General features: G+C 40.0%; 1 protein-coding gene across 1 annotated transcript in view; it reads left to right on the top strand.

The window, feature by feature from the left end:
* Positions 1-26876, top strand: part of SLC2A2 (solute carrier family 2 member 2) — a 42187-nt gene continuing 15311 nt past the window's right edge. Inside the window, exons 1-4 of the mRNA XM_058188114.1 lie at positions 1-178; positions 16041-16136; positions 19810-20000; positions 26229-26353. Of these exons, the coding sequence (XP_058044097.1) occupies positions 119-178; positions 16041-16136; positions 19810-20000; positions 26229-26353 (472 nt within the window). The 5' untranslated portion in view covers positions 1-118. The remainder of the gene's footprint in view (positions 179-16040; positions 16137-19809; positions 20001-26228; positions 26354-26876) is intronic.

Here is a 26876-nt window from a genome sequence, read left to right as displayed (position 1 = left end):
CCCCTTGGGGATCTCATACGATCAACTATGCCTCTCCAGCTCTTTAAGCAACAAATCTAATAAAGGTCGGGAAGTCATCTTTTGCAAAATTCTTTTGAGCAAGTGACTACCAGCAATCATGGATCCACTGTCAAGAAACACGCTGATGGATGTGAAACCTAAACAGCGGTTAACAAAGGTAATACTTATCGCAAGATCTCTTACTAGACTTCCAAATCAAGATTTATGCCCAGCATCTTAACAAGGTACTGAATCCTGCAGTGCATCCCTAAGCATGATTTAGTTGATACATGGGGGTTCAGAAAAGAAAAGCCAATTTATCTATTATTGAGGCTTACTTCAGGGGAAACAAAGGCAAAGTTGCAGTCTCATTCATTACTGAGATAAGTCTTTATAACTGAGGTGGGGGAAAAATTAAAAGGAAAGGAAAGAACATATTCATAATTACATTCTAGAAGCTAGCGAATTGGAGAAAATCAGCTCTTTTCTTGCATTGATAGAATACATTGACTTCTTTCAAATATGTTTTGAATAAGACATGTTTGTCAATAGCTTTCACACTGAGAGTGTTGCCTCTAGAGAATTTGTGAATGTCATTATCAAACATACGCTGTTCACAACAATTTTCACTCTGGTGAATATTCTTGTGAACGTTTTTCATCCAGCCCAATCTGGCACACTCTGTTTGCTTCCTTGATTTAATAAAATTGAAATTTGACATCAGCAAAAGTTTTCTGCAACTTTAGAGACAATTATCCTTTGCTTTTAAAAAAAAATAAAGCATTCATTCAAATTTGCTGACAGTGCGATCCTATGCATATCTAACCAGGGAGAAAACATGGGTGACAGTAAGCTTCAGCTTTTTGGGCTAAAATTTGGGTTTTTTTTATTGAAACAAGAGGGGCCCTAAAAACAGGGAGTTTTTGTTTTTTAAAACAAGAAAGAAAATCAAATAAGCAAACAAAAAAGGAAAAGGAAGAAAATTATTGATATAGAAATATAATATCAATCAGTGGAACTAGTTTTATTAAAATTTCTATCATTGCACTACTATTAATCTTCTCATCGTTCCCACCACCCATCTCCTTCCACTTATGACTATATGACTGTAACCTTGTTGCTTATATCCTTATGATTTATATTGATACTGTTTCCTGATTGCTTATTTGTACCCTATGACTATCATTAATTGTTGTACCTTATGATTCTTGATGAAGGTATCTTTTCTTTTATGTACACTGAGAGCATATGCACCAAGACAAATTTCTTGTGTGTCCAATCATACTTGACCAATAAAAAAATTCTATTCTACTGTGGTCTGGAGATTATGATGTGAGTTAAAACATGTTGACTGGGAACTACAAGAATTCAGTTCCAATGTAACTGGATATTAGTAAGCTGGGAACGCCAGTTGTATAGCTATAGGATTGCAGTAAAGTTGTAAGTATACTTACTCAGAAATCTATGCTATTGAATATAGTTAGACTCACTGAGAGTCAAATCTACATTTTCAGTTTCAAGCCCATACTGATTATTATGCATGAAATACTGTACATCTTGCAATTTCTCTCCAGGTTAGACACCCATAAAACAGTACACACTAGGTAGGACTTCTACGTCTTAAATATTTGTGATTTGGTGGTGATCTATGCTTCTTACTGTTCTTTTTGCAACATTGTTCTCCTTTTTTGCAGTAGCCCTCTAAATAACATTGCAATTTACATTTAATCAGCAATTTTTGGTGTGGTTTGGTCTGGGACAAATGCATTTAAATAAGCTGTACAAGAGCAATTTCCAGTTGTTGGTTTTCTCTCATAAAACTGACTTCAGAACATATCACCTATCTAGTTGAATAAGTTGACTGATTTTGGACTTTATTTCCAGAGTTTCTAAGGCTATTTCTTTGCAGAGGTTGCTTGGCAATATGAACTGCACTTCATATGCTAAGACTCTAGATTTTCCTATGTTTCAACTCTAACAAAAGCTTTATTTTTGACATGAAACTGATTACGATGTTCACATTCTAAGAGTGCAACCCTATGCAGACTTCTTAGGCTGTAAATCACACTCAATATAGTGGGACTTAATTTGGAATAAATATACGTAGGATGTAAAGTGTCACAGAATAATGATATAACGATGTGACACAATAAATATTAATAAATAAATGAAGCATGAACTTTATTTTATAACAGAACCTACCTGGCAATCTGAGGCACAGCCTTCAGAGCTCCTTCAAATGTCAACATCAAATTGGATGTTTTAATATAATAAAAACAGAAAATAATTAAACCTATGGCCAGTCTTTATGACACTTATTTATTTAAGGAATATCTTTTAATTTAAGGGGATTTACATTTGACTATTAAATCCACTTTAGTTTTGTTGTGGTTACATGTGCTTCTTTGGTTATGCTTCCTTCTGAAATGGGTTTCCCATCTAAACGTTGGGTCAGACAATAAATAATTTTCTGCATTCCTGATTGGAAGAGACACAAAAGGAAATGAAAATTTGGAGAGAATGTGGCAAGGGTCCTTGAGTGGCTCAGACTGCTAAGACAGTTTGTTATTAACAGCAGCTGCTTGCAATTACTGCAGGTTCAAGCCCCACCAGGCCCAAGGTTGACTCAGCCTTCCATCCTTTATAAGGTAGGTAAAATGAGGACCCAGATTGTTGGGGGCAATAAGTTGACTTTGTAAAAAATATACAAATGGATGAAGACTATTGCTTAACACAGTGTAAGCCACCCTGAGTCTTCGGAGAAGGGCGGGATATAAATGCAAATTTTAAAAAAAAAGTTATTATTTTTTTAAAAAATCATTTTAATATATTTTTTTAAATTGTATAAATTATAATACTTTGCTCCTATTGGTTCCTTGAAGAATACAGACAGTCCTTGATTTACAACAGTTCACTTAGTGACCGTTTGAAGTTACAACGGCACTGAAAAAAGTGAGTTATGACCATTTTTCATCTTTTATGACCGTTGGAGCATCTCCATGCTCATGTGATTTACATTCGGATGCTTGACAACTGACTCAAATTTATGACGGTTCCAGGGTCTTAGGGTCATGTGATCCCATTTTGCAACCTTTATAAGAAACAGCGATGTACAAATAATCAGTTTGGAGATTCAATTTGAAAACATCTCAGTAGAATATCCTACCTCAGGCATGGGCAACTACTGTATGGCCCCTTTACAATCTGTGGACTTCAACTCCCCAAATGGTGGTTTCTGAGAGCTGAAGTCCACGGGTTGTAAAATTGCCCAACCCTGCCCTAACAGAATTAAGTTTTTACATGGCATTGATGGATTGATTTCTATGGGTGAAGTGATCCCAGTATGAATACATTCAATCCATCCTTATGCCTCCTGCCTGCAGGCATCTCACCCTGCCCCGCCACCCCCAATTCTAGTTTGAATTGGATCTGTTCAATTCAACATTACCATTCAGGATTTTATCAGCTTGCAAATTTAATCAACATTTAAAATGAAAGCACCTTTTTTTTTTACATATCACTCTGAGAATACAGTCAATTTCCTCTTTCATAGGGCAAGAAAACTTTTGAGAAATTCCAAGACAGATTTCAGCAAAATATTAACCAGGTGTTTCATAGGCTTTTGCAAAACAAAACTTTTATTAATTAGTAGTGTGTTTTCTTTAGTCTGTGAAACAAGGGTGGTATTCACTTACCTTCGCTACTGGTTCACAAATGTGAGCGCATGCGCCACCTCCGCACATGCACAGCAGAGGTGGGTTTCAGCAGGTTCTGACCAGTTCTGGAGAACCGCTTGTGGAAATTTTGAGTAGTTCGGAGAACCAGTAGTAAATATTCTGATTGGCCCCGCCCCCATCTATTCTCTGCCTCCCAAGTCCCAGCTGATCGGGAAGAAATGGGGATTTTGCAGTATCCTTCCCCTGCCACGCCCACCAAGCCACACCCACAGAACTGGTAGTAAAAAAAATTGAAACCCATCACTGATGTGCAGGACCTTCTGCACATGAACAGAGCATCAAAAATAGGACGTGATGACGTCTGGGTGGGTGGAGCTTCCTGTAGCCACCATTACCGGTTCGCCCGAACCAGATAGAACCGGCTGAATATCACCACTGCTGTAAAAGCATTATTAAACATCTTTTAAGACCCACAACACTAGTCCAAAAAGCTCAGAGAGTAGAAACAGCGAGGATTTTATTAGAATTTTCATTCTTCCTCACAATGGATGTTCTGTGATGGGCTGGGCTAAGAGAATTTTTAGCATCTGACAAGTTGATGGACTTAGAATTCTGTGAGACAGATCCCAACAGCAGAATATGGCAGTTACAGAGGTACAAGCCAATACTCCTTTTAAAGCCTAGATGTACATGAAAAACTGTACTGTGTTAAAATTTACATGCTACTTTTGTCTCAGATAGTTGGCTGATCCCAATTTCTCAGTATGGAGGGAGGTAAAGGTAAAGGAGTCCCTGTGGGTTTTACTCTGCTGTTTTACTCTGATTTTAAGGGATGGTGCTCATCTCCATTTCTTTAAGCCATTGAGCCAGGATTATCCCAAGACATTTCCGTGTCAAACTGCCACCATGACACCACCCCGCAGGGCAAAACATATGGTGAAACACTGTTATCTTCCTGCCAAACTGGTATCTAATTATCTACTTAAATTAGCTTGCTTTTGAACAGCTAGGTTGGCAGGAGCTGAGGCAAGTGACAGGACCTCACACCATCACACAGTGCTAGGACTCAAACCATTGGAGCATAGACCTTCTCTAACGTCTTTTAAGCCACTGAGCCACCACCTCTAACAAAGGAGGGAGGGGGAAGGAAAAATTATTAGGGGTAATGTCCGGTTCAATTTTCCCGCAGCACATTCGCAATCAATTCAATCCTTATTTCCAGATTGGAGCAAGCGCACAGGTCATTCAGTTCAGCCAACAAAAAATTATTTATTAAAGCTCAACAAACACCAAAAACAGCTAACTAGCAAAATGGGACTGAAGGCTGGTAAACACAGGAAGGAAGAAAGAAAGAAAGCCATGGAAAAACAGCCAAAAGATAAAAGGGCAGAGGATTTGAAATAACAATCTCCATTTTCTATATCCATGGATCAAAAGAAGACAACTTTTTAAAGCTGCTGAAAACAATACTGAGGGTGGGTTTTGTTTATTCTAGCATTATCCCTTTTATGTACATAGCAGTGGCAGAAAAGAGACAAAAAGCACTCTCTATACCAGAAGAAATTTGGCAAATGGAGATGATGTATCTAATAAAGAGATGGCCTTTTGCCTCCCAAAATCAGAGGGCTGGTGGCAGTCATATTTTCAGAATAGATCAGAAGAATGAAAGAAAGTTTGCATCTAGTGGCTCATATCCATTCATTGACTGTAGAAGAAACCCAATAGCAGTAGCACTTAGATTTATAGATCTCTTCAGAGTACTTTACAGGCCTCTCTGAGCGGTTTATAGAATCAGCCTACCTGCCACCAATAATCTGGGTCCTCATTTTACGGACCGCGGAAGGATGGAAGGCTGATGACCAGGTTTTTGGCTCTTTTAAGGACTTCCAAAGGGACGTGGTGGCTCATGTGGCTAAGATGCTGAGCTTGTCGATTGAAAGGTTGGCAGTTCAGCGGTTTGAATCCCTAGTGCTGTGTAATGGGGTGAGCTCATATTACTAGTCCCAGCTTCTGCCAACCTAGCAGTTTGAAAGCACGTAAAAAATGCAAGTAAAAAAAATAGGGACCACGTTGGTGGGAAGGTAACAGTGCTCCGTGCGCCCTTGGCATTTAGTCATGCCGGCCACATGACCATGGAGCCATCTTTGGACAGTGCTGGCTCTTCGGCTTTGAAACGGAGATGAGCATCGCCCCCTAGAGTTTTCTTCTTATTAAGAAGAAAAGACTGAATTGATGGTTTACATCAGGGATGTGAATGGTGAATGGTAAGTGAACACCTGTCTACCCTAGACGAGTTCAAATCACCAGGACCGGATGGATTACACCCCAAGGTTCTGAAGGAACTGGCAGACGTGATCTCAGAACCACTGAACTATATCTTTCAAAGATCCTGGAGCACAGGGGAGCTGCCAGAGGACTGGAAAAGAGCTGATGTAGTTCCCATCTTCAAAAAAGGAAAAAAAACAGATCCAGGAAACTACAGACCTATCAGTCTGACCTCAATACCGGGGAAGATTCTGGAAAAGATAATCAAGCAACGAATCACCGAACACCTAGAAGCAAACAAAGTAATAACCAAAAGCCAACATGGGTTTGTCAAAAACAGATCATGCCAGACTAATCTTATCGCATTCTTTGACAAAATGACAAAATTAGTAGACCAGAGGAATGCTGTCGATATAATTTACTTGGACTTCAGTAAAGCATTTGATAAAGTAGACCATAACCTACTACTAGATAAAGTAGAAAATGTGGGTTAGACAGCACCACCACCAGATGGATTCGTAACTGGCTGACCAACCACACTCAACGTGTAGTCCTCAACGGAACTACATCCACATGGAGGAAGTATGCAGTGGAGTACCCCAAGGCTCTGTTTTAGGCCCAGTACTCTTCAACATCTTCATCAATGACTTGGACGAGGGATAGATGGGGAACTCATCAAATTTGCAGATGACACCAAGCTGGCAGGAATAGCCAACACTCCAGAAGATAGGCTCAAGTTACAGAAAGATCTTGACAGACTTGAACATTGGGCGCTATCTAACAAAATGAAATTCAACAGTGAAAAAGTAAGGTTCTACATTTAGGCCAAAAACAAAATGCACCAGTACCGTATATGTGGTACCTTGCTCAATAGTAGTACCTGTGAGAGGGATCTTGGAGTCCTAGTGGATAACCATTTAGATATGAGCCAGCAGTGTGCAGCAGCTGTTAAAAAGCCAACACAGTTCTGGGCTGCATAAACAGAGGATAGAATCAAGATCACGTGAAGTGTTAGTGCCACTTTATAATGCCTTGGTAAGGCCACACTTGGAATATTGCATCCAGTTTTGGTCGCCACGATGTAAAAAAGATGTTGAGACTCTAGAAAGAGTGCAGAGAAGAGCAACAAAGATGATTAGGGGACTGGAGGATAAAACATATGAAGAACGGTTGCAGGAACTGGGTATGTCTAGTTTAACAAAAAGAAGGACTAGGGGAGACATGATAGCTGTGTTCCAATATCTTAGGGGCTGCCACAAAGAAGAGGGAGTCGGGCTGTTCACCAAAGCACCTGAGGGTAGAACAAGAAGCAATGGGTGAAAACTGGTCAAAGAAAGAAGCAACTTAGAACTAAGGAGAAATTTCCTGACAGTTAGAACAATTAATAAGTGGAACGACTTGCCTGCAGAAGTTGTGAATGCTCCAACACTGGAAATTTTCAAGAAAATGTTGGATAACCATCTGACTGAGATGGTGTAGGGTTTCCTGCCTGGGCAGGGGGTTGGACTAGAAGGCCTCCAAGGTCCCTTCCAACTCTGATGTTATGTTAACTCTATTTCATTGAGGGCTGCATCAGGATTGTGTTTGATCTCGGGGGAGCTGGGGTGGGTGTGGCCAGCTCAATATCAGTTGTGTCAAGAGCTCCTATGGTGGCCCGAGCACTTGGCCAGTGAAAATGGGCTTTTGAGCTCCGTTTTCAGCTGTGACGGTTTTCTGCAATCCTCTGCCAGCGAAAATGGAATTTGGGAGAGCTGCACGCGGCCCTTGCGAGCGCCTTTTTCAGCTGTGACAGCCTCCTGCAACCCTCTGCCAGCAAAAATGGAGGTTGGGCGAGACATTTTTGCTGGCAGAGGCCCCATGGGCTTGTCCTTCGCTGTTTCCAGGTTAGCCCTATGGGCCAGATCTAAGCACCCTGCGGCCAGATCTGGCCCCCGGGCCTTGAGTTTGACATCCCTGGTTTACATCAATCAGTTAAGAGGAATGTAATTACAAAGGGACGTGGTGGCTCAGGGGCTAGGACATTGAGCTTTTTGATCAAAAAGTTGGCAGCTCAGTGGTTTGAATCCCTAGTGCTGCCGTGTAATGCGGTGAACTCCCTTTACTTTTCCCAGCTTCTGCCAACCTAGCAGTTTCAAAAGCACATAAAAATGCAAGTAGAAAAAATAGGGACCACCTTTGGTGGGAAGGTAACAGCGTTCCATGCGCCTTTGGTGTTGAGTCATGCCGGCCACATGACCACAGAGACGTCTTCGGACAGCGCTGGCTCTTCAGCTTTGAAACAGAGATGAGCATACACACCCCAGAGTTGGCAACGACTAGCACGTATGTGCAAGGGGAACCTTTACCTTTACCTTAATTACAAAGGAAGAAAAGAAGGAAAATAAAGAGTAAGACGAACTACTCAACAGAAAGAAGGGTGGAAATTACAATTCTATTATTTTTTCTTATCTTCCCTTTGATTCTTTATATTTTTATTGTATTTAATCCTTCTTATAAAAATAAATACAGAAAAAGGGAGAATATTGCAGATATTCTTTTGCAAGGACGAATGGTCTAATTTGGTTTCCCTGTCTAGCAGTACTATAGTAACTAGTGTGAATTTGAATGAAAGTGTAAAATAAGTCATTGCTGGGATCACAGTTGCTATTGTCTGCCATGTTGTAGCAATTATAGAGTTAAAAGCAATTTTCTGCTTATTATGAGCTCTCCAAATACAAAACATAAGAAAAGGCAGCAGCTAACCGTCCATAATAACTTAACTGAACAGTTAATTTATTAGATTGGTGGACTGGCGATCAGATGTTAATTTACTTTCATTAAAGGGTAGGCAATCTTGGCAGCTGGCATGGCGGCATATGTCTGGATCAGCTGCCACTTTGCACAATGAGTGCAGAAGAAATAGCTTATTTGTAGCAGATGATGCAACTCAGGGAATGTAATGCCAAGAAAACCTGAGGGTCTTATGTCCCTTTTAATAACCGTGAGTTGTTATTTCTCTTGTGGGGCGTATTGCTACAATTTCTCAGGACACTGAGTGCAAAGACAGGGTTATTCAAATAAAGAATAAGCCAGGGATTACTAAAATAATGGGGGAATTTGCCGAGCCCTTATGAACCATGAATGAAATCATGATGTAGAACATTATCCAACCTGGTGCCCCTCATGTTATCATTTCCAACAATCCTGAAACTAGGAAGGATGGGGGTCGAAGTCCATCCTGTGGACAATTTTTTTTTATTTGCATTTATATCCCGCCCTTCTCCGAAGACTCAGGGCGGCTTACACTATGTTAAGCAATAGTCTTCATCCATTTGTATATTATATACAAAGTCAACTTATTGCCCCCAACAATCTGGGTCCTCATTTTACCTACCTTATAAAGGATGGAAGGCTGAGTCAACCTTGGGCCTGGTGGGGCTTGAACCTGCAGTAATTGCAAGCAGCTGTGTTAATAACAGACTGTCTTAGCAGTCTGAGCCATCAGAGGCCCTATGGTGATATTGGGGGGGGATTTCACATAGGATCATAGTTATGGTCTGTAGCTTATTAGTGTAATCCAGTTAGAAGAGCCACATGGCGCAGTGGTTAGAGTGTAGTACTGCAGGCTACTTCTGCTGACTGTCAGCAGCCTGCAATTTGGCAGTTCGACTCTCACCAGGTTGACTCATCCTTCTATCCTTTGGAGGTTGGTAAAATGAGGACCACAGATTGTTGGGGGCAATACACTGACTCTGTAAATCACTTAGAGACAGCTGTAAAGCACTGTGAAGCGGTATACAAGTCTAAGTGCTATTGCTATTGCTATAGGTAGTCCACAACTACAATTCTAGTTGTTAGAACATGACAATCATTAAGCAGGACATCATGTGACAGTTTTATTACCTTTTTTGTGGCAGTCATTAACTGAATGTCACAGTTGTAAAGAGAATGCTGAAGTCATTAAGTGAACCCATTGTTTGCTATGGCACATTTGTAAGCAAATTCTGGGTTTTCAGCAAAAAACATTGTAAATTGTAGTTACAAGAGTGAGGGATTTTGCAAATGGTCGGCTGGTTGCCAAATCTCCAAAATGTGGTTATATGACTGTGGGGGATAGTTGTCATAACTTTGAATCTGGGTTATACAGAACTTTGGAGGGAGGGGGTCTTCGAATAACTTTGAATCATTGCTAAGCAATTGGTTGTAAGTCGAAGACTACCTGTATTTATATTGTGGATATTTATAATTGAATATAAATAACCATTGGTAATTCTACTATTTCATTATTGTACAGGTAGTCCTCGATTTACGACCACAATTGAGCCTAAAATTTAGGTTGCTAAGTGAGACAGTTGTTAAGAGAGTTTTGCCCCATTTTAACAACCTTTCTTGCTACAGTGGTTAAGTGAATCACTGCATATAGTTAAAGAAAATAGAAAACTTTCACCCATTTGACACTCTTGTTTTTCTCTCACATACAGCACAAACACACGTACACACTCACACACTTATAGAAAATCTGCCATTTGGTAGCAACTCTCTAGATTACAGTAGGGCAGGGCTCTGCAAACTTGGTTCTTTTAAAACTTGTGGACTTCAACTCCCAGAGTTCCTCAGCTTTGCTGGCTGAGGAACTCTGGGAGTTGAAGTCCACAAGTCTTAAAAGAACCAAGTTTGCAGACCCCTGCAGTAGGGTAACCTTGCGGTCTTGATCAATTGTGATCGTAAGTAATAATGGTGGTTATGGTAACCATAAATAACGGTAACCATAAATAATGGTTATTTATAGTCAATTATAAATATCCATGATACAAATACAGGTAGTCTTTGACTTACAACCAATTGCTTAGCAATGATTTGAAGTTATGACGGACACCCCCCCCCCAAGTTCTGTATAACCAAGATTCAGAGTTATGATGGCTATCCACCCTGCAGTCATATGACCACATTTTGGACACTGGGCAACCAGCCGATCATTTGTAGAATCTCGCACTCACATAACTACGATTTACAACGTTCTTTGGTGAAAACCCGGCATTTGCTTATGAATGTGCCATAGTGAACAATGGGTTCACTTAATGACTTCAGCATTCTCTTTACAACCATGGCATTCGCTTAATGACTGAATTTTGGTCACATGACCATGGGGATGCTACAAAGGTCGTAACCGTGAACAATGGTCATAAGTGACATGTTTTCGGTGCCATTGTAACTTTGAATGGTCACTAAATGAACTGTTGTAAGTCGAGGACTACCTGTATAACAAAAGTTAATGCACTGCACCAAATAGTTTCACCAACTGTTTGTGGTAGTTTGCCAGGTCTTGTTAACTTTTCTATTACTCTCCTCCTAGACAATTAGGAGTCGAACTGCCAATTAAAGAGAGACTGTATTGGTCCTTCATGGACCACAAGTCATAACTGCTGTGTTCTGTTTGATGTATTAATCAGACCTTGCACATATTTACAATTAGTGGGGCTCTGGAAGGTACATAATGGACTTGGTTGCAATTGTTCCACACAATTATCTGACTGCTTGTTAAGAGCCTCACCGATGTACAACTGTGAGATTTTTCTGAACTCTGTAAGGCACAATTAAACTCATGCCAGCCAAATGCTACCATGCTTTTCTACCCAAGAGATTCACCAAATATTCAAAAAGAGCTACATTAATATCTAAGAGAAATTTCTATGGAGGTTCTCACACCAGAACAACTAGACACAAGAACAGTTTTTTCCCGAAGGCCATCACTCTGCTAAACAAATAATTCCCTCAACACTGTCAAACTATTTACTAAATCTGCACTACTATTAACCTTCTCATCGTTCCCATCACCAATCTCTTTCCTCTTATGACTGTATGACTGTAACTTTGTTGCTGGCAATCCTTATGATTTATATTGATATATTGACCATCAATTGTGTTGTAAATGTCGTACCTTGATGAACGTATATTTTCTTTTATGTACACTGAGAGCATATGCACCAAGACAAATTCCTTGTGTGTCCAATCACACTTGGCCAATAAAAAATTCTATTCTATTTGATGGAGACAATTGATCAGTATAGTAAGGTATCTGGGTTTAAAGTGAATCAACAGAAGACAAAAATGATAATTAAAAATATGAATACACATCAGAGGGAAGAATTAGAAAGAATAACTGGATATGAAGCAGTTAAAAAGGTTAAATACTTAGGAGTATACATTACAGCATCGAATGTAAAATTATATAAAAATAATTATGAGGTATTGTGGGGAAAAGTAATTAAAGAAATGGAGAAATGGAAGAAGTTACAATTATCATTGTTGGGAAGAGTGGCAGCTATAAAAATGAATGTTTTGCCTAGATTTTTATTTTTGTTTCAAATGATTCCAATATTGAAGAAAGATGCAAATTTACAAGAATGGCAAAAAGGGATTAATAATTTTGTATGGAAGGGTAAAAAACCGAGGATAAAGTTAAAAATAATGCAAGATGTTAGGGAAAGAGGGGGTTTAAAAATGCCTAACTTGAAATTGTACTATGATGCAGTTGTTTTAGCTTTAATTTCTGATTGGATTAATTTAACAGAGGAAAGGATTTTGAATATAGAAGGTTATGGTTTGTTATATGGATGGCATGCATATGTAATATATGACAAGAAAATTGATAAGACATTTAAGAATAATATGGTCAGAAGTGCTTTGTTGAGGATTTGGAAAAAATATCAATATAAGTTAGATGGAAAGATACCAATATGGACCATCCCCAGACATATGATAGAGAATATAAATATATTACAAAAAATGGAGGTTATCACTTACAAAGAGCTTTTGACTATGGAAAAAGGGGAATTACAGTTAAAATCTAGAGAGAAATTGAGGGATGAAGGGAGAAATTATACATGGTTCCAGTATGGACAATTGCAATCTAGATGGAAAATAGATCAGAAAATTGGTATAAGGCAAAGTGATGATAATTTGGTAAAACAAATAAAAGATCAAGGTCAACAGCATATAAAGAGATTATATAATGTATTGGTTGAAATTGATTCAGAAATGGAGTTGGTTAAAGATTGTATGGTAAAATGGGCACAAAATTTTCAACAACCTATAATGTTAGAAACATGGGGAAAAATTTGGGTGAGGAATGTTAAATTCACGCAAGCACAAAATTTAAGAGAAAATTTTTATAAAATGTTTTATAGATGGCATTTAGATCCTAAAAAACTTTCATGTATGTATCCAAATGTGAAAGCAAAATGTTGGAGATGTGATTGTGAGGATGCTACCTATTATCATATATGGTGGACTTGCAAAAAAGTTAAAGCCTTTTGGATTAAAATATGGTGGATTATGCAGAACATTTTGAAAAAGAAGATCAAGAAGACTAAAAATTGATTGGTTGTCATTGTACAGGAATAATGGTAGAATTAAACAAGTTGGAATGGTGTAAAGTCGGGACTGCTCGGTAACCACTCCCGAAGGGAAAGGGTAAGGAAAGAGGAGTAAAGAAAAAATTCTATTCTATTCTATTCTATTCTATTCTATTCAAGCCATGGTTGTCCCAAAGATGCTCAGCTGAAGAAGCTTCTTGGATGAGGAGCGAAACGTCTTCAAAGAAAATCCAGAAAGTCCAGTTGCCTCTTCAAAAAGCACCTTTATTTATTTATTTATTTATTTAGTCAAATACATATTAAATAACATATATAAGTATTAGCATGAATTGAATACATAAAATGAACACAGCTAAAGGGAACATTAGGACAGGGACAGTAGGCACGCTGGTGTCTTAAGCACGCCTCTTACAGACCTCTTAGGAATGGAGTGAAGTCAACAGTAAACAGTCTTAGGTTAAAGTTTTGGGGATTTGGGAATGAGACCATGGAGTCCGGTAGTGCATTCCAGGCATTAACAACTCTGTTACTGAAGTCATATTTTCTGCAATCGAGATTGGAGCGGTTCACTTTAAGTTTGAATCTATTGTATGCTCGTATATTGTTGTGGTTGAAGCTGAAGTAGTCATTGACAGGAAGGACATTGCAGCAGATGATTTTATGAGTTATGCTCAGGTCATACTGAAGGCGGCATAGTTCTAAATTTTCTAAACCCAAAATTTCAACCTTTGGGACAGTGGTGGAATTCAATTTTTTTTACTACTGGTTGTATGGGCATGGCTTGGTGGGCATGGTGTGGCTTGGTGGGCATGGCAGGGGAAGGATACTGCAAAATCCCCATTTCCTCCCTACTCCTGGGGGAAGGATAGTGCAAAATTTCCATTCCCACCCCACCTTGGGACCAGCCAGAGGTGGTATTTGCCAGTTCTCCAAACTACCAAATTTTTCAGAGTATAAGACGCACCGGACTTTAAGCCACACCTACCTTTTTTGGTGAGGAAAACAAGAAAAAGAAATCTGCCTCCCAGAAATATTGCCCTGTTGCAGCAAACAGCAAATAGCCTGCTTTACTTTCATTTTCGTTTTCAGCATAGTTTGATTAAAATCTATGAAATCTGCTCCTAGCAATTTACCTCCTTGCAGCAAGCAGCAATAGGCAATGGCAATCCCTGCAGCCTGAAACAGCGGAGAGTCAGGAGGCCGATCCAACGGACAATTGACTTGTGCTAATTGGGTTGTACTGAAGCTGAAATGGGCTGTTTCTTCTTGCTGTTTGCTGCAAGGAGGTAAATTGCTGGGAGGCAGAGGCCAAAGGGTGGGGGCCAGTGGGTGGGCGGGACTACATTCGGTGTATAAGACGCATCCAAATTTTCACTCCCTCTTACGAGGGAAAAAGGTGCGTCTTATACTCTGAAAAATACGGTATTCAAAATTTCCACTACTGGTTCTCCAGAACTTGTCAGACCCTGATGAATAGCACCCCCTGCTTTGGGACTATGTAAAAGAAAGTAAGGTTTCCAGGTTGCAGAGGTGGGTTTCAGCAGGTTCTGACCAGTTCTGGAGAACTGGTAGTGGAAATTTTGAGTAGTTTGGAGAACCGGTAGTAAAAATTCTGACTAGCCTCGCCCCCATCTATTCTCTGCCTCCCAAGTCCCAGCTGATTGGGAGGAAATGAGGATTTTGCAGTAACCTTCCCCTGGATTGGGAAGGGAATGGAGATTTTACAGTATTCATCCCCTGCCACGCCCACCAAGCCACACCACACCCACCAAGCCACGCCCACAGAACCGGTAGTAAAAATGTTTGAAACCCATCACTGTCAGGTTGGATATGTAGGCAGTCACACAATTATTTCATTGTGCATTAAGCAGCAAAATCGGGTTTTAATGAGCCTGCATTGTGATAGCCATGTGGATTAACCTTGGTTGGAATGTCACACTGGAATCTAGAACAAATTTCTGCAAGGTAAAATAATATTCTGATCCGCCCCTTCCAAAAAGCCACCATCAATGTGATGCTCAATTTGAAGCAAGCAATGGTTTGGATTTGATAGCCTCCATAGATTTTGCATATTTAACTCCAATCATGGCAATATTCCTGATTGAAATAATTGCCATGCCTTGTTTGTTTGTTTGTTTGTTTGTTTGTTTGTTTGTTTGTTTGTTTGATGTTTTGAATCTATGGAGATTCTCAATCATCCAGATCGTGGCTGTCCTGAAGGACCTTCTTGGTTTTTTCTTTTTGAAAATCAAGGGAAATGTTAAATATGTTTTGAATCCTGCCAATGTTTGGAGGCATCATTCCAATAAACTCTGGGAGTTTTTCAAAGGATTCCAAGCATGGGTGAAATCCAGCAGGTTCTGACAGGTTCTGGAGAATCGGTAGCCTAAATTTTGCATAGTTTAGAACCGGCAAATGCCACCTCTGGCTGGCCCCAGAATGCGCTGGGAATGGAGATTTTGCAATATGCTTCCCCCAGGAGTGGGGAAGGAATGGGAATTTTGCAGTAGCCTTCCCCTGGAGTAGGGTGGGAATGGAGATTTTGCAGTATCCTTCCCCTGCCACACCCACCCAGCCACACCATGCCCACCAAGCCACACCCATAGAACCGGTAATAAAAAAATTTGGATTTCACCACCGATTCCAAGCAAAGGGTTGAAATGTATACGTCATTTCTTCTTCAATCTGCTGTAATGGGAATACACCATGTGACCTTCTCCTCTCATTTTTGCTCTTCTCTTAGGATATCACATTTAGTTTGATCCTCTCAGTCTTTACTGCAGTTCTGGGTTTCTTCCAATATGGCTACTGTATTGGAGTCATCAACGCTCCTCAACAGGCAAGTCAATTTGATTATTTATATGTGCATTCCTACCATAGCCAATATTTGGCATTTGGGACACCTTAACTATCTGGATATTTTCAAGAAAGAGATGCTGGGCTGTTCCACCTCCCACCCCACACACAAAAAAAGTGTGGCATTAGGCAAAGCAATATAAAAATGTATGAGCCCAGCTACAGGTAATCCTCGATTTATGAGCACAATTGAGCTCCAAATTTCTGTTGCTAAGTGAGACATTTGTTAAGTGAATTTTGCCCTGGTTTCTGACCTTCCTTGCCACATGTTGTTAAGTGAATCATTGAAGTTTGTTGGTTTGTTAAGGGAATCTGGCTTCCCCTTGCTGGTCAGAATGTCGCAAAAGAGATCACCTAATCCCAGGACACTGTAACCGTCATAAATATGAGTCGGTTGTCAAGCATCTGAACTTTGATCATGTGATCATGGAGATGCTGCAGTGGTCATAGGTGTGAAAAACAATCATAAGTCATTGGAGATTCTCAAGTCATCCAGGTCATGGTTGTTCCAGAGGTGCTTTTTCAAGAGGCAACTGGACTTTCTTTCTTCTTTTTCTTTGAAGACGTTTCGCTTCAACTCAAGAGCTGAAGAAGCTTCTTGGATGAGAAGGGAAACCTCTTTAGAGAAAAACCAGAAAGTCCAACCAGTGGCCTCTTGAAAAAGCATCTTTGGGGTGATCGTAAATCATGTTTTCAGTGGTGTTGGAACTTCGAAAGGTCGCTAAATGAACTGTTGGAAATCGAGGATTACCAGTATTGGCTTGGATCTAATGTAATACGTATCAACGCTTAGGAAAGCATCCATATACCCATTTTTTAACACACTTTCTTCCTTTGAAGCGTGAGGGTGTTTGAAGGGCCGGGATAGCTCAGGCAGTAGAGAAGCCTGTTATTAGAACACAGAGCCTGCAATTACTGCAGGTTCGAGCCCGGCCCAAGGTTGACTCAGCCTTCCATCCTTTATAAGGTAGGTAAAATGAGGACCCAAATTGTTGGGGGGCAATAAGTTGACTTTGTAAAAAAAAAATATATACAAATAGAATGAGACTATTGCCTTATACATTGTAAGCCGCCCTGAGTCTTCGGAGAAGGGCGGGGTATAAATGTAAACAAAACAAAAAAAGTTTCCAGTTTCAGTTCAGCATTGTTTCATCTGCCCTAACAGTCGCAATTAGTTTTAACCCAGCATAATTTGAGCAAGCTAGGGCCATGCACCCCAATTTGACGCTTGAGAAAAATAAAAGGACAAAAAATGCATTCAAGTGCTGCCAATCTCTTTCATTGTGTTAGGTGTATTCTAAGCTATTTTTCACGCATGCCTAAAATGTAACAGTTAGGGGACCAATCTCAGCAATGAGAGGTGTGAAAGCTCCAAATTAGTACAAAACTTGCATGGTTCTTCATGTAACCAGAAAGCTCCTTTTCCTGAATAGGTTAGCACTACAGGTTGAGATATCTGGGGGGTGGGGTGGGAGCTATTGAGATAGATAACACTCAGATATATCCATATTTTTCGGATTATAAAATGCACCTTTTCCCCCCAGAAAAGAGGGTGAAAATCTAGGTGCGTCTTATACTCCGAATGTAGCCACGCCTAGCTTCTCAATCGGAGGTTTCAGAGACTGAAAAAAACATCAGAAACGGAGCTTCAGAAAAAAAGCCCCAAACAGAGCTTAGAGAAAAAGCCCCAAACGGAGCTTAGAAAAAAAGCCCCAAACGGAGCTTCATAAAAGAAGCTCCCAAACAGAGGCTTTTTTTCTGAAGTTCTGTTTTGGAGGCTTTCAGAGGCAGAAAAAAAAAAACACCCCAAAAAAAGCAAGGCACAGAACTCACAAACAAGGAACCTGTTGCTAAAATTCACCTCTGGGAACAGCTGATTGGGGGTATTCCGGGAAGCCGATCCACCTGCCAATCAGCTTTTTTCTTCTTTTCCTCTCCGAAAACTAAGGTGCGTCTTATACTCCAAATATACAGTATTTCTTGTACTAATTCTGATCCTCATTGCCAATTCCTAAACACCAATTTCAATTACCGTATATACTCGAGTATAAGCCGAGTTTTTCAGCACGTTTTTTGTGCTGAAAAACGTCCCCTCGGCTTATACTCGGGTCTATACGGCTTATACTCGAGTTTTTTTTTTTTAAGCCCCTCGGCTTATACTTGAGTATATACGGCTTATACTCGAGTTTTTTTTTCTTTTCTTTTTTTCACATTTTACCGGACGGCGTGGGGAAGCCCTGCTGGTGCAGTGAGAGGGCGGGGCGGGGGAGCCGCCAGCCTTCTCAGCTGAGGGAGGGAGGGTTTCCCCAACCGGTAGGTGCCTCATTTCCCACCCTCGGCTTATACTCGAGTCCCCAGTTTACCCCAGTTTTTGGGGTAAAATTGGGGACCTCGGCTTATACTCGGATCGGCTTATATTCGAGTATATACGGTATGTATTCTTATTAAAAGTTATTTATTTATCACACAAATTTATACAGCTGCTCAACTCTCACACGATGACTCTGGGTAGCATAGTACAGAATTGGAACATTGGTCTGGGAGGGACCTTGGCGGTCTTATAGTCTACAGTATTCCCCCCCCCCCACTCCTCATGCCAGGAGACCTTAAAATTCACAGTTAAAAACTCACTGTTTAAACCCTCACCCTAAAACAATTATGTTTGAAAGTGACTAAATGCAGATTTGGAACATATATTCTAACAGGTATTCTTAGTTGTTAAAAATCCAGACCAAAAAGGTGCTTTTTCAAAAGGCAACTGGACTTTCAATCAAGATTACGTGAAGTGTTAATAACACTTTATAATGCCTTGGTAAGGCCACACTTGGAATACTGCATTCAGTTTTGGTCGCCGCAATGTAAAAAAGATGCTGAGACTCTAAAAAGAGTGCAGAGAAGAGCAACAAAAATGATTAGGGGACTGGAGGCTAGAACATATGAAGAACGGTTGCAGGAACTGGGTATGTCTAGTTTAATAAAAAGAAGGACTAGGGGAGACATGATAGCAGTGTTCCAATATCTCAGAGGCTGCCACAAAGAAGAGGGAGACAAGCAGAGGTGGATTGCTACCGGTTCAGGCGAACTAGCAGCAGTGGCAGTGGGAGGTTCCGCCTGCCCAGACATCATCAAAAACAGTCTGCGCATATGCAGAACCTTCTGCACATGCACAGAAGCGCTGCGCACTCCCAATAGCAAACGCATAGTGGGATTTAAATCCCACTACTGGAGTAAAGCTATTCTCCAAAGCGCCTGAGAATAGGACAAGAAGCAATGGTGGAAACTAATCAACCTAGAAGTAAGCAACCTAGAAGCAACCTAGAAGTAAGGAGAAATTTCCTGACCATTAGAACAATTAATCAGTGGAACAACTTGCCTCCAGAAGTTGTGAATGCTCCAACACTGGAAGTTTATAAGAGGATGTTGGATAACCATTTGTCTGAAGCAGTGTAGAGTTTCCTACCTAGGCAGGGTGTTAGATTAGAAGACTTCCAAGGTCCCTTCCAATTCTGTTATTCTATTATTCTTTGTTTTTCCTTCATTTCACTTCTCATCCTGAAGATAATGATGGGCAAATTCAGGTTGTGAAATAATGCAGTGTCCGAATAAACTTAGTTTTTAGGAGTAATAAAATGACTAATACACTTTTGTTAACACAGATCATAATGACCCACTATGCAAAGGTCCTGGACATTGAAAGTACTAAAAATTCCACTGGCTCATTTTTAATTGAAGAAGTATTGAAAGATCCAACGCTTATGATGCTTTGGTCCTTGTCTGTCTCTATGTTTGCTGTTGGCGGGATGATTTCCTCCTTCACGGTTGGCTGGATTGGGGAAAACATGCCACGGTGAGAAACATTTTTCCTTGTTGGATTTTATGTCTTGCTAGAAATATGCTGTGTGAATAAGGAGATAATGCAAATCATTCTTATTGGGTTCTGACCACCATTGACCCATTGTAGGAATTATAACGAGATGATAGTTTGAGAAAATTTAAGGAAATGAGGCATGTCTGACAGACAGACATGCCTCATTTCCTTAAATTTTCTCAAACTATCAGTCTATTCATCTTGAATAGATGACAGTCTATTCATCTTGAATAGAATAGAATAGAATAGAATAGAATAGAATAGAATAGAATAGAATAGAATAGAATAGAATAGAATAATTATTGTCACGTTGAATGTACACTATTCGGCATACGTTAAAATGAAATTTCGTTGCATAAAGCTCTCAAAAGGTCACCACTTCCAATATTTTTTTATTTTATTTTATTTATTTATTTATTTATTTTATTTTTATTTATTTTTATTTTATTTTATTTATTTGTCACAACAGTATATATATAGGCATAAGCATGAAATAATTATATAATATATAAGCATATATATAAGCATAAGTATGTAATAACTATGTGAATTGGATACAATTAAAGGGAACATTAGGACAGGAACGGTAGGCATGCTTATGCTCTTATGCACGCCCCTTACAGACCTCTTAGGAATGGGATGAGGTCAATAGTAGATAGTTTCTGGTTAAAGCTTTGGGGATTTTGGGAAGAGACTACAGAGTCAGGTAGTGCATTCCAGGTATTAACAACTCTGTTACTGAAGTCATATTTTCTGCAATCAAGATTGGAGCGGTTCACATTAAGCTTAAATCTATTGTGTGCTCGTGTATTGTTGTGATTGAAGCTGAAGTAGTCTTCAATAGGAAGGACATTGTAACAGATGATTCGATGAGTTAAACTCAGGTCATGTCAAAGGCGGTGGAGTTCTAAATTTTCTAAACCCAGGATTTCAAGTTTGGTGGCATAAGGTATTTTGTTGTGATCAGAGTGGAGAACTCTTCTTGTAAAATATTTCTACTGTCTCAATTGTATTAATGTATTAATACATTAATTGTATTAATGTCCGAAATGAGGTATGTGTTCCAGACAGGTGAGCTGTATTCAAGAATTTGTCTAGCAAATGTTTTATATGCTCTGGTTAGTAGTGTAATGTTTCTGGAGAAGAAGCTACACAGGATTAAGGTTACAACTCTTAAAGCCTTTTTTGCGATGTAGTTGCTGGGCTTTGGCACTTAGATCATTTGATATGAAAACTCCAAGGTCTTTAACGGGGTGGGGGTCATCTAAAAGGTAATGTCCATCGAGCTTGTATTTAGTGTTCAGATTCTTTTTTCCAATGTGTAAGACAGAGCATTTGCTGGTTGAGATTTGGAGTTGCCAAATTTTTGACCATTCCAACACAAAGTCAAGGTCTTTTGGGAGAGTAGCTGTATTGTTGGTAGTGTTAAATAGTTTAACATCGTCAGCGAAGAGAACACAATTACTTATAATATGGTCACAGAGGTCATTAATGTATAATATGAAGAGTGTTGGTCCAAGAACGCTGCCTTGGGGAACAGAGCTATTGACAGGAACAGGATTTGATTTGTCAACAAATATAAAGAAACAAGTAACAGCATAGACATAGACATGGACACATGAAAAAAACTGGCACAAATAAAAGGATATAAATAGGCAAAACATAGCCATAAACACATAGAATGATTACATATAATTGAGAACAGTAGGACAGGGACGGTAGGCACGCTGGCGTGCTTATGCATGCCCCCTTAGGGACCTCTTAAGAAACATGAAAGGTCCACAGTAGACAGTTTAAGGTAAAAGGTATGGGGATTAGAGAGACTTAACAACAGGATCAGGTAGTGTGTTCCAAACATTTACTACTCTATTGCAGAAGTCATATTTCCTACAATCAAGATTAGAGCAATTCACATTGAGTTTGAATCTATTGATAGCCCTTATGTTATTACGGTTGAAATTAAAATACTCATTTATAGGTAGAACTTTTTGGTAAATAATCTTATGAACTAAGCATAGGTCAGAATGTAGACGGTGTAGTTCGAGGCTATCCAGACCTAAAATTTCAAGCCTGGTGGGATAGGGAATTTTATTTCGAGCAGAAGATTTGAGTCCTCTTCTAGTAAAATATCTCTAAAATATACACTACATAAACATGACAATAAATAAATGCATAATTATGCATATACCTACATATATTATGTGACACAAACAAGACAGTCTAGTTCGGATGTATTAATTCGGATGTATACATATACATGGCGAGAAAAATGAATCTTGCAAGTTTACCAGAACAGGGAACAAAGTTGTTACAGAATCTGGTAGTCCTCCTAGAAATACTTTGAAACCTCTGTGTTGTTTATCTATCTATCTATCTATCTATCTATCTATCTATCTATCTATCTATCTATCTATCTATCTATCTATCTATCCATCCATACATACATACATTTATCCACCTATCAGTCTGTCCATCAATCTGTCTATCCATCCATCCATCCATCCATCATCCATTCATCCATCCAACCAACCAACCATTTATATGGCCGGCCACTGGCCATGTGATTTTGGGTATTGAACAATTCTTTAAAAATAATAAGTAATCAAAAACAACACATCCTATTCTGGGTGACACAATCACATCTTCAAAAATGGGTTCATTCGCCATCCTGGCCCACAGCTTGGAAGGAAGAACTAAGTCTTTCATGCTTCTCAGGGTCAAGAACATCCAAACTTCAGGAGTTATACTGTTTCATAAAACAGGCACTGCAACATAATGTAATATCTCTTCTTCAAGGGCTGCACTGGTTACTGGTCAGCTTCTGGGTGCAATTCAGGTTGTCATCTTCAAAACACTATATTGTTCAGAGTGTGGATATTTATGGAATAAAGAGATATTTATTTATCTACCCGTGTTTCCCCGAAAATAAGACCCTGTCTTATATATTTTTTGAACCCTGAAATAAGCGCTTGGCTTTATTGCCATGCACTCAAAAGCCCGATTGGGCTTATTATTAGGGGATGTCTTATTTTGGAGGAAACAGGGTATTCCCAGTGACTTTGGTCCAATAAGTTCAAGCAGGATAGGCGTTTCTAGGATTTCAGGCTGAGGAACTTCTCCAGACATCCTGGAAATGCAAAGGATGGACATGTACTGTTTAGATTCAAAGTTATCGCCTTCTCAAGGCTCCAGAACTGCCTCCCCCAAGCTCCAGAGGCCCATTTCCGGCTTTCCGGAACTTCTGGGAGGCCTGTTTCCCCCCCTCCCCAAGCGTCCACATGGGCCCTACACTTACCTTGCATCCAAAACAAGCCACGTGGAGACTCCTGGGAGGGCAGGATGGGGTGGGTGGGGCCAGCCAGAGATGGGATTTGGAGGTTCTCTAAACTGGCCATAACATTAGCTACGGGTTCTCCAGAACCCGGGCAAACCCGTAGCAGCCCACCCCTGCAGAGACCCCAAGAATAAGTTTTCTCAATAGTAGCCCCCTCTTTTCGCAAGAGCATTATCTCCTGCAGTCACCCTAACATGTTTCGGGAAAAGACTTTCTGTGGGACCTCACGGTAGGAAAAGTTTCAGTTAGGACAGGAACAGGTTTCCACGTTTCATTTTTCAAAGACATTTTTTTTTTAGTCCTGTGTATTATAAGCCTCCCCGAATTGCCGATGCAGACAGCGCATGGAGATTGGAAATAAAATAATGAAACAGTGTAAGTGCCACAGTGGATAAGATGAAAAGAATAGCAGCTATAATGAGAAAAGAGGATGACGGAGCAAAAAGCCTACGCAGCTACCTCTGGGGATTTATTAGGCCAAGGAGTGAGGTTTGAAGGAAGGGAAGCTGAAGGGTGCCTGCACTTCTCCTTTATTAGAATAATCAAAGCACTGATACAGGCTACCCTTTATCTGGGCTGTGCAAATGTAATAGGACTGGACCATGATTAAGGGACTGAAGAGGATAGTGGTATATTTACACAGGATGGCTGCTATGAAGTACAGTGCAACTGAGCTACAAAGCTACCTGATGACACTCCTTTTGAGAGGCATAATAGCACACTGTCCATCGATGGTTTATTTTCTGGCAGCTATGTGATGTGAGTTCACCACTGATAACTGACAGAGTGTGGAAAAACCCCTTCTGTATTTTGTAAGCCGGTTTAGGGATTGTATGATTACGAAGCTAAAGCTAGTCCTCAGCTTATGACTAGTGGCTAAGTGACTGTTCAAAGTTACAATGAATTCGACCTTGGGACTACATGTGACCTAGATTCAAAGTTCTGATGGTTGCTATCCAACACTCCCATGATCACATGACCAAACTTTAGGTGTTTGGCGACACAAACCCACTAATAGCCATTTGCAAGGACCACGTTTTACAACTGTTTTGCCAAAACCCAGCATTAACTTCTGGCTTTCGGCAAAACTTCACCCATGGTTCTCTTAAAGACCGTGCCATTCGCTTAACAGCCATCCCAAAATACATTGTAAAATCCAGGCTATATACCAGTGTTGCCGAACCTTTTCGGCACTGAGTGCTGAAACGGGAGCACATGCACATGTTGGAAACCGGAAGAACCAGCATGCGCATGCGTACCAGGAGGCTGTTCTTCCAGTTTCCGGTGTTCCCACGTGTGTGAAGAACAGCTGGATGGCACACCGGAACCCGGAAGAGTAACAGGCGATGGCTCGCGTGCCCGGAGAGATGGCTCTGTGTGCCATTTCTGGGATGCGTGCCATAGGTTCGCCATCATGGCTATATACCAACCAATCCATTTTATGATGGTCACAACTTACAGCAGTGATGGGCAGGCTCCATTATGATTGTAAGCAGGGGTGAAATCCAGCAGGTTCTGACAGGTTCTGGAGAACTGATAGTGGAAATTTTGGGCAGTTTGGAGAACCAGTAGTGGAAATTTTGAGTCATTCAGAGAACTGGCAAATACCACCTCTGGCTGGCCCCAGGATGGGGTGGGAATGGAGATTTTGCAGTATCTTTCCCCTGCCACACCACCAAGCTATACCATGCCCACCAAGCCACGCCCACAGAACCGGTAGTAAAAAAGTTTGGATTTCACCACTGGTTGTAAGCCAGGGACTATTCTGTATAGATTTTGGTTTTGTGCCATATATGAGCCTAGCCAATTCAGTTAACATCCCCTCATGAAAGGCAAGAAGTCAAACCCGCCTGTAGATTACAGCAGCAGCATCCTTAGACTTAGTAGACAGAAGTAGTACAGTTTTAACCAAGGTTACTTAGTCTCTTCAAAGGAGACTCAAGTTAGTGATAGCTGTGATTATGAAAAAAAAGCCCTGAATTTTGAGAAGGTTTGACAAAAATAGGCTGCCTACCCACCAATGTTCAGCTTTTTATTTACTATGGAGGTGCTTTCACAGATCAAGTCATTTTGGATACTAAACTAAAGATCAAGTCATTTGGGGATATTAATTAATTAATTAATTAATTAATTAATTAATTAATTTAGTCACAACAATATATATAAGTATCATACAAAAAGATTATATAGTATATAAACATATATATGAGTAAATATTAGGAGGAATAAGCATTATATATATAAGAAGAAGAAAAACAATAGGACAGGAATGGTAGGCATGTTTGTGCTCTTATGCACGCCCCTTATGGTCCTCTTAGGAATGGGGTGAGGTCAATAGTAGACAGTTTTTGGTTAAAGCTTTTGGGATTATGGGAAGAGACCACAGAGTCAGGTAAAGTGTTCCAAGTACTGATGATTCTGTTACAGAAGTCATATTTTCTGCAATCTAGATTAAAGCGGTTAACATTAAGTTTAAATCTATTGGTTGCTCTTGTATTATTGCAATTAAAGCTGAAGTAGTCTTTAACAGGAAGGACATTACAATAGATGATTCTATGGGTTAAACTTAGGTCTTGTCAAAGGCGACGGAGTTCCAAGTTTTCTAAGCCTAGGATTTCAAGTCTGGTGGGATAAGGTATTCTGTTGTTTTCAGAGGAATGAAGAACTCTTCTTGTAAAATATTTCTGGACACATTCAATTCTATTGATGTCAGAAATGTGGTGAGGGTTCCAGACAGGCGAGCTGTATTCTAGAATTGGTCTAGCAAATGTTTTATATGCTCTGGTTAGTAGTGTAGTGTTTTTGGAAAAGATTATGTTTTAATATGCCTTTATTATATTAATTGTTTAATATACCTTTTCCGTCTACTCTAGAGTGAGAGCCATGCTACTGGTGAATGTTTTTGCAATCTCTGGGAATATATTTTTTGTAGCGGCAAAAAGTGGCCCTTCTCATATCCTGGTAATTATTGGAAGAGTCTTAACAGGCTTACACGGTGGTAAGTTAAAACTGATTCTCAATAGAGCTTTTCTCCTCGGATTTTTTCTGACACTTCCGTGACTGCTTGCAAGTGAAAAAAAGAACAGGCTGCATTACCAACACTTGGCTGGGAGAAGCGATTCTATAGAGTTGAGGCTTTCCCTAGTTATTCTGGGGATTGAATCAGGGATCTTCTCTCGGAGAAATAGGCACTCTGACAAGGTTCCAGAAAAACCTCCTGCATAAAAAAAACTCTGAAGCCATTGTCTTTCAAAGTTCTTTACTAGCGTGAGGAAACTGGCACACGATGAGTGAAATTCCAAAACTGAAACTTCCGGATTCTTTTCCCAGTAATACAAACCCCAAGAGTCCCACCCCGCCAACCCCTTTGCCGGTCACATGGTCCAATGTTCTTCTACTTTATTCGAAACCTCTTCTTGCCACTCCTGCAGATGTGAACACAATCCAACCTTGACCGCTTGAAGAATGTTACCATACACCTCAACCTCCCTTCTTCCCCTCAGGGGAGAAATGTGGCAGCG

The sequence above is a fragment of the Ahaetulla prasina genome, chromosome 6, assembly GCF_028640845.1.
Source record: "Ahaetulla prasina isolate Xishuangbanna chromosome 6, ASM2864084v1, whole genome shotgun sequence".
Taxonomy (NCBI): domain Eukaryota; kingdom Metazoa; phylum Chordata; class Lepidosauria; order Squamata; family Colubridae; genus Ahaetulla; species Ahaetulla prasina.
This window is presented reverse-complemented; position numbering and strand designations above follow the sequence as displayed.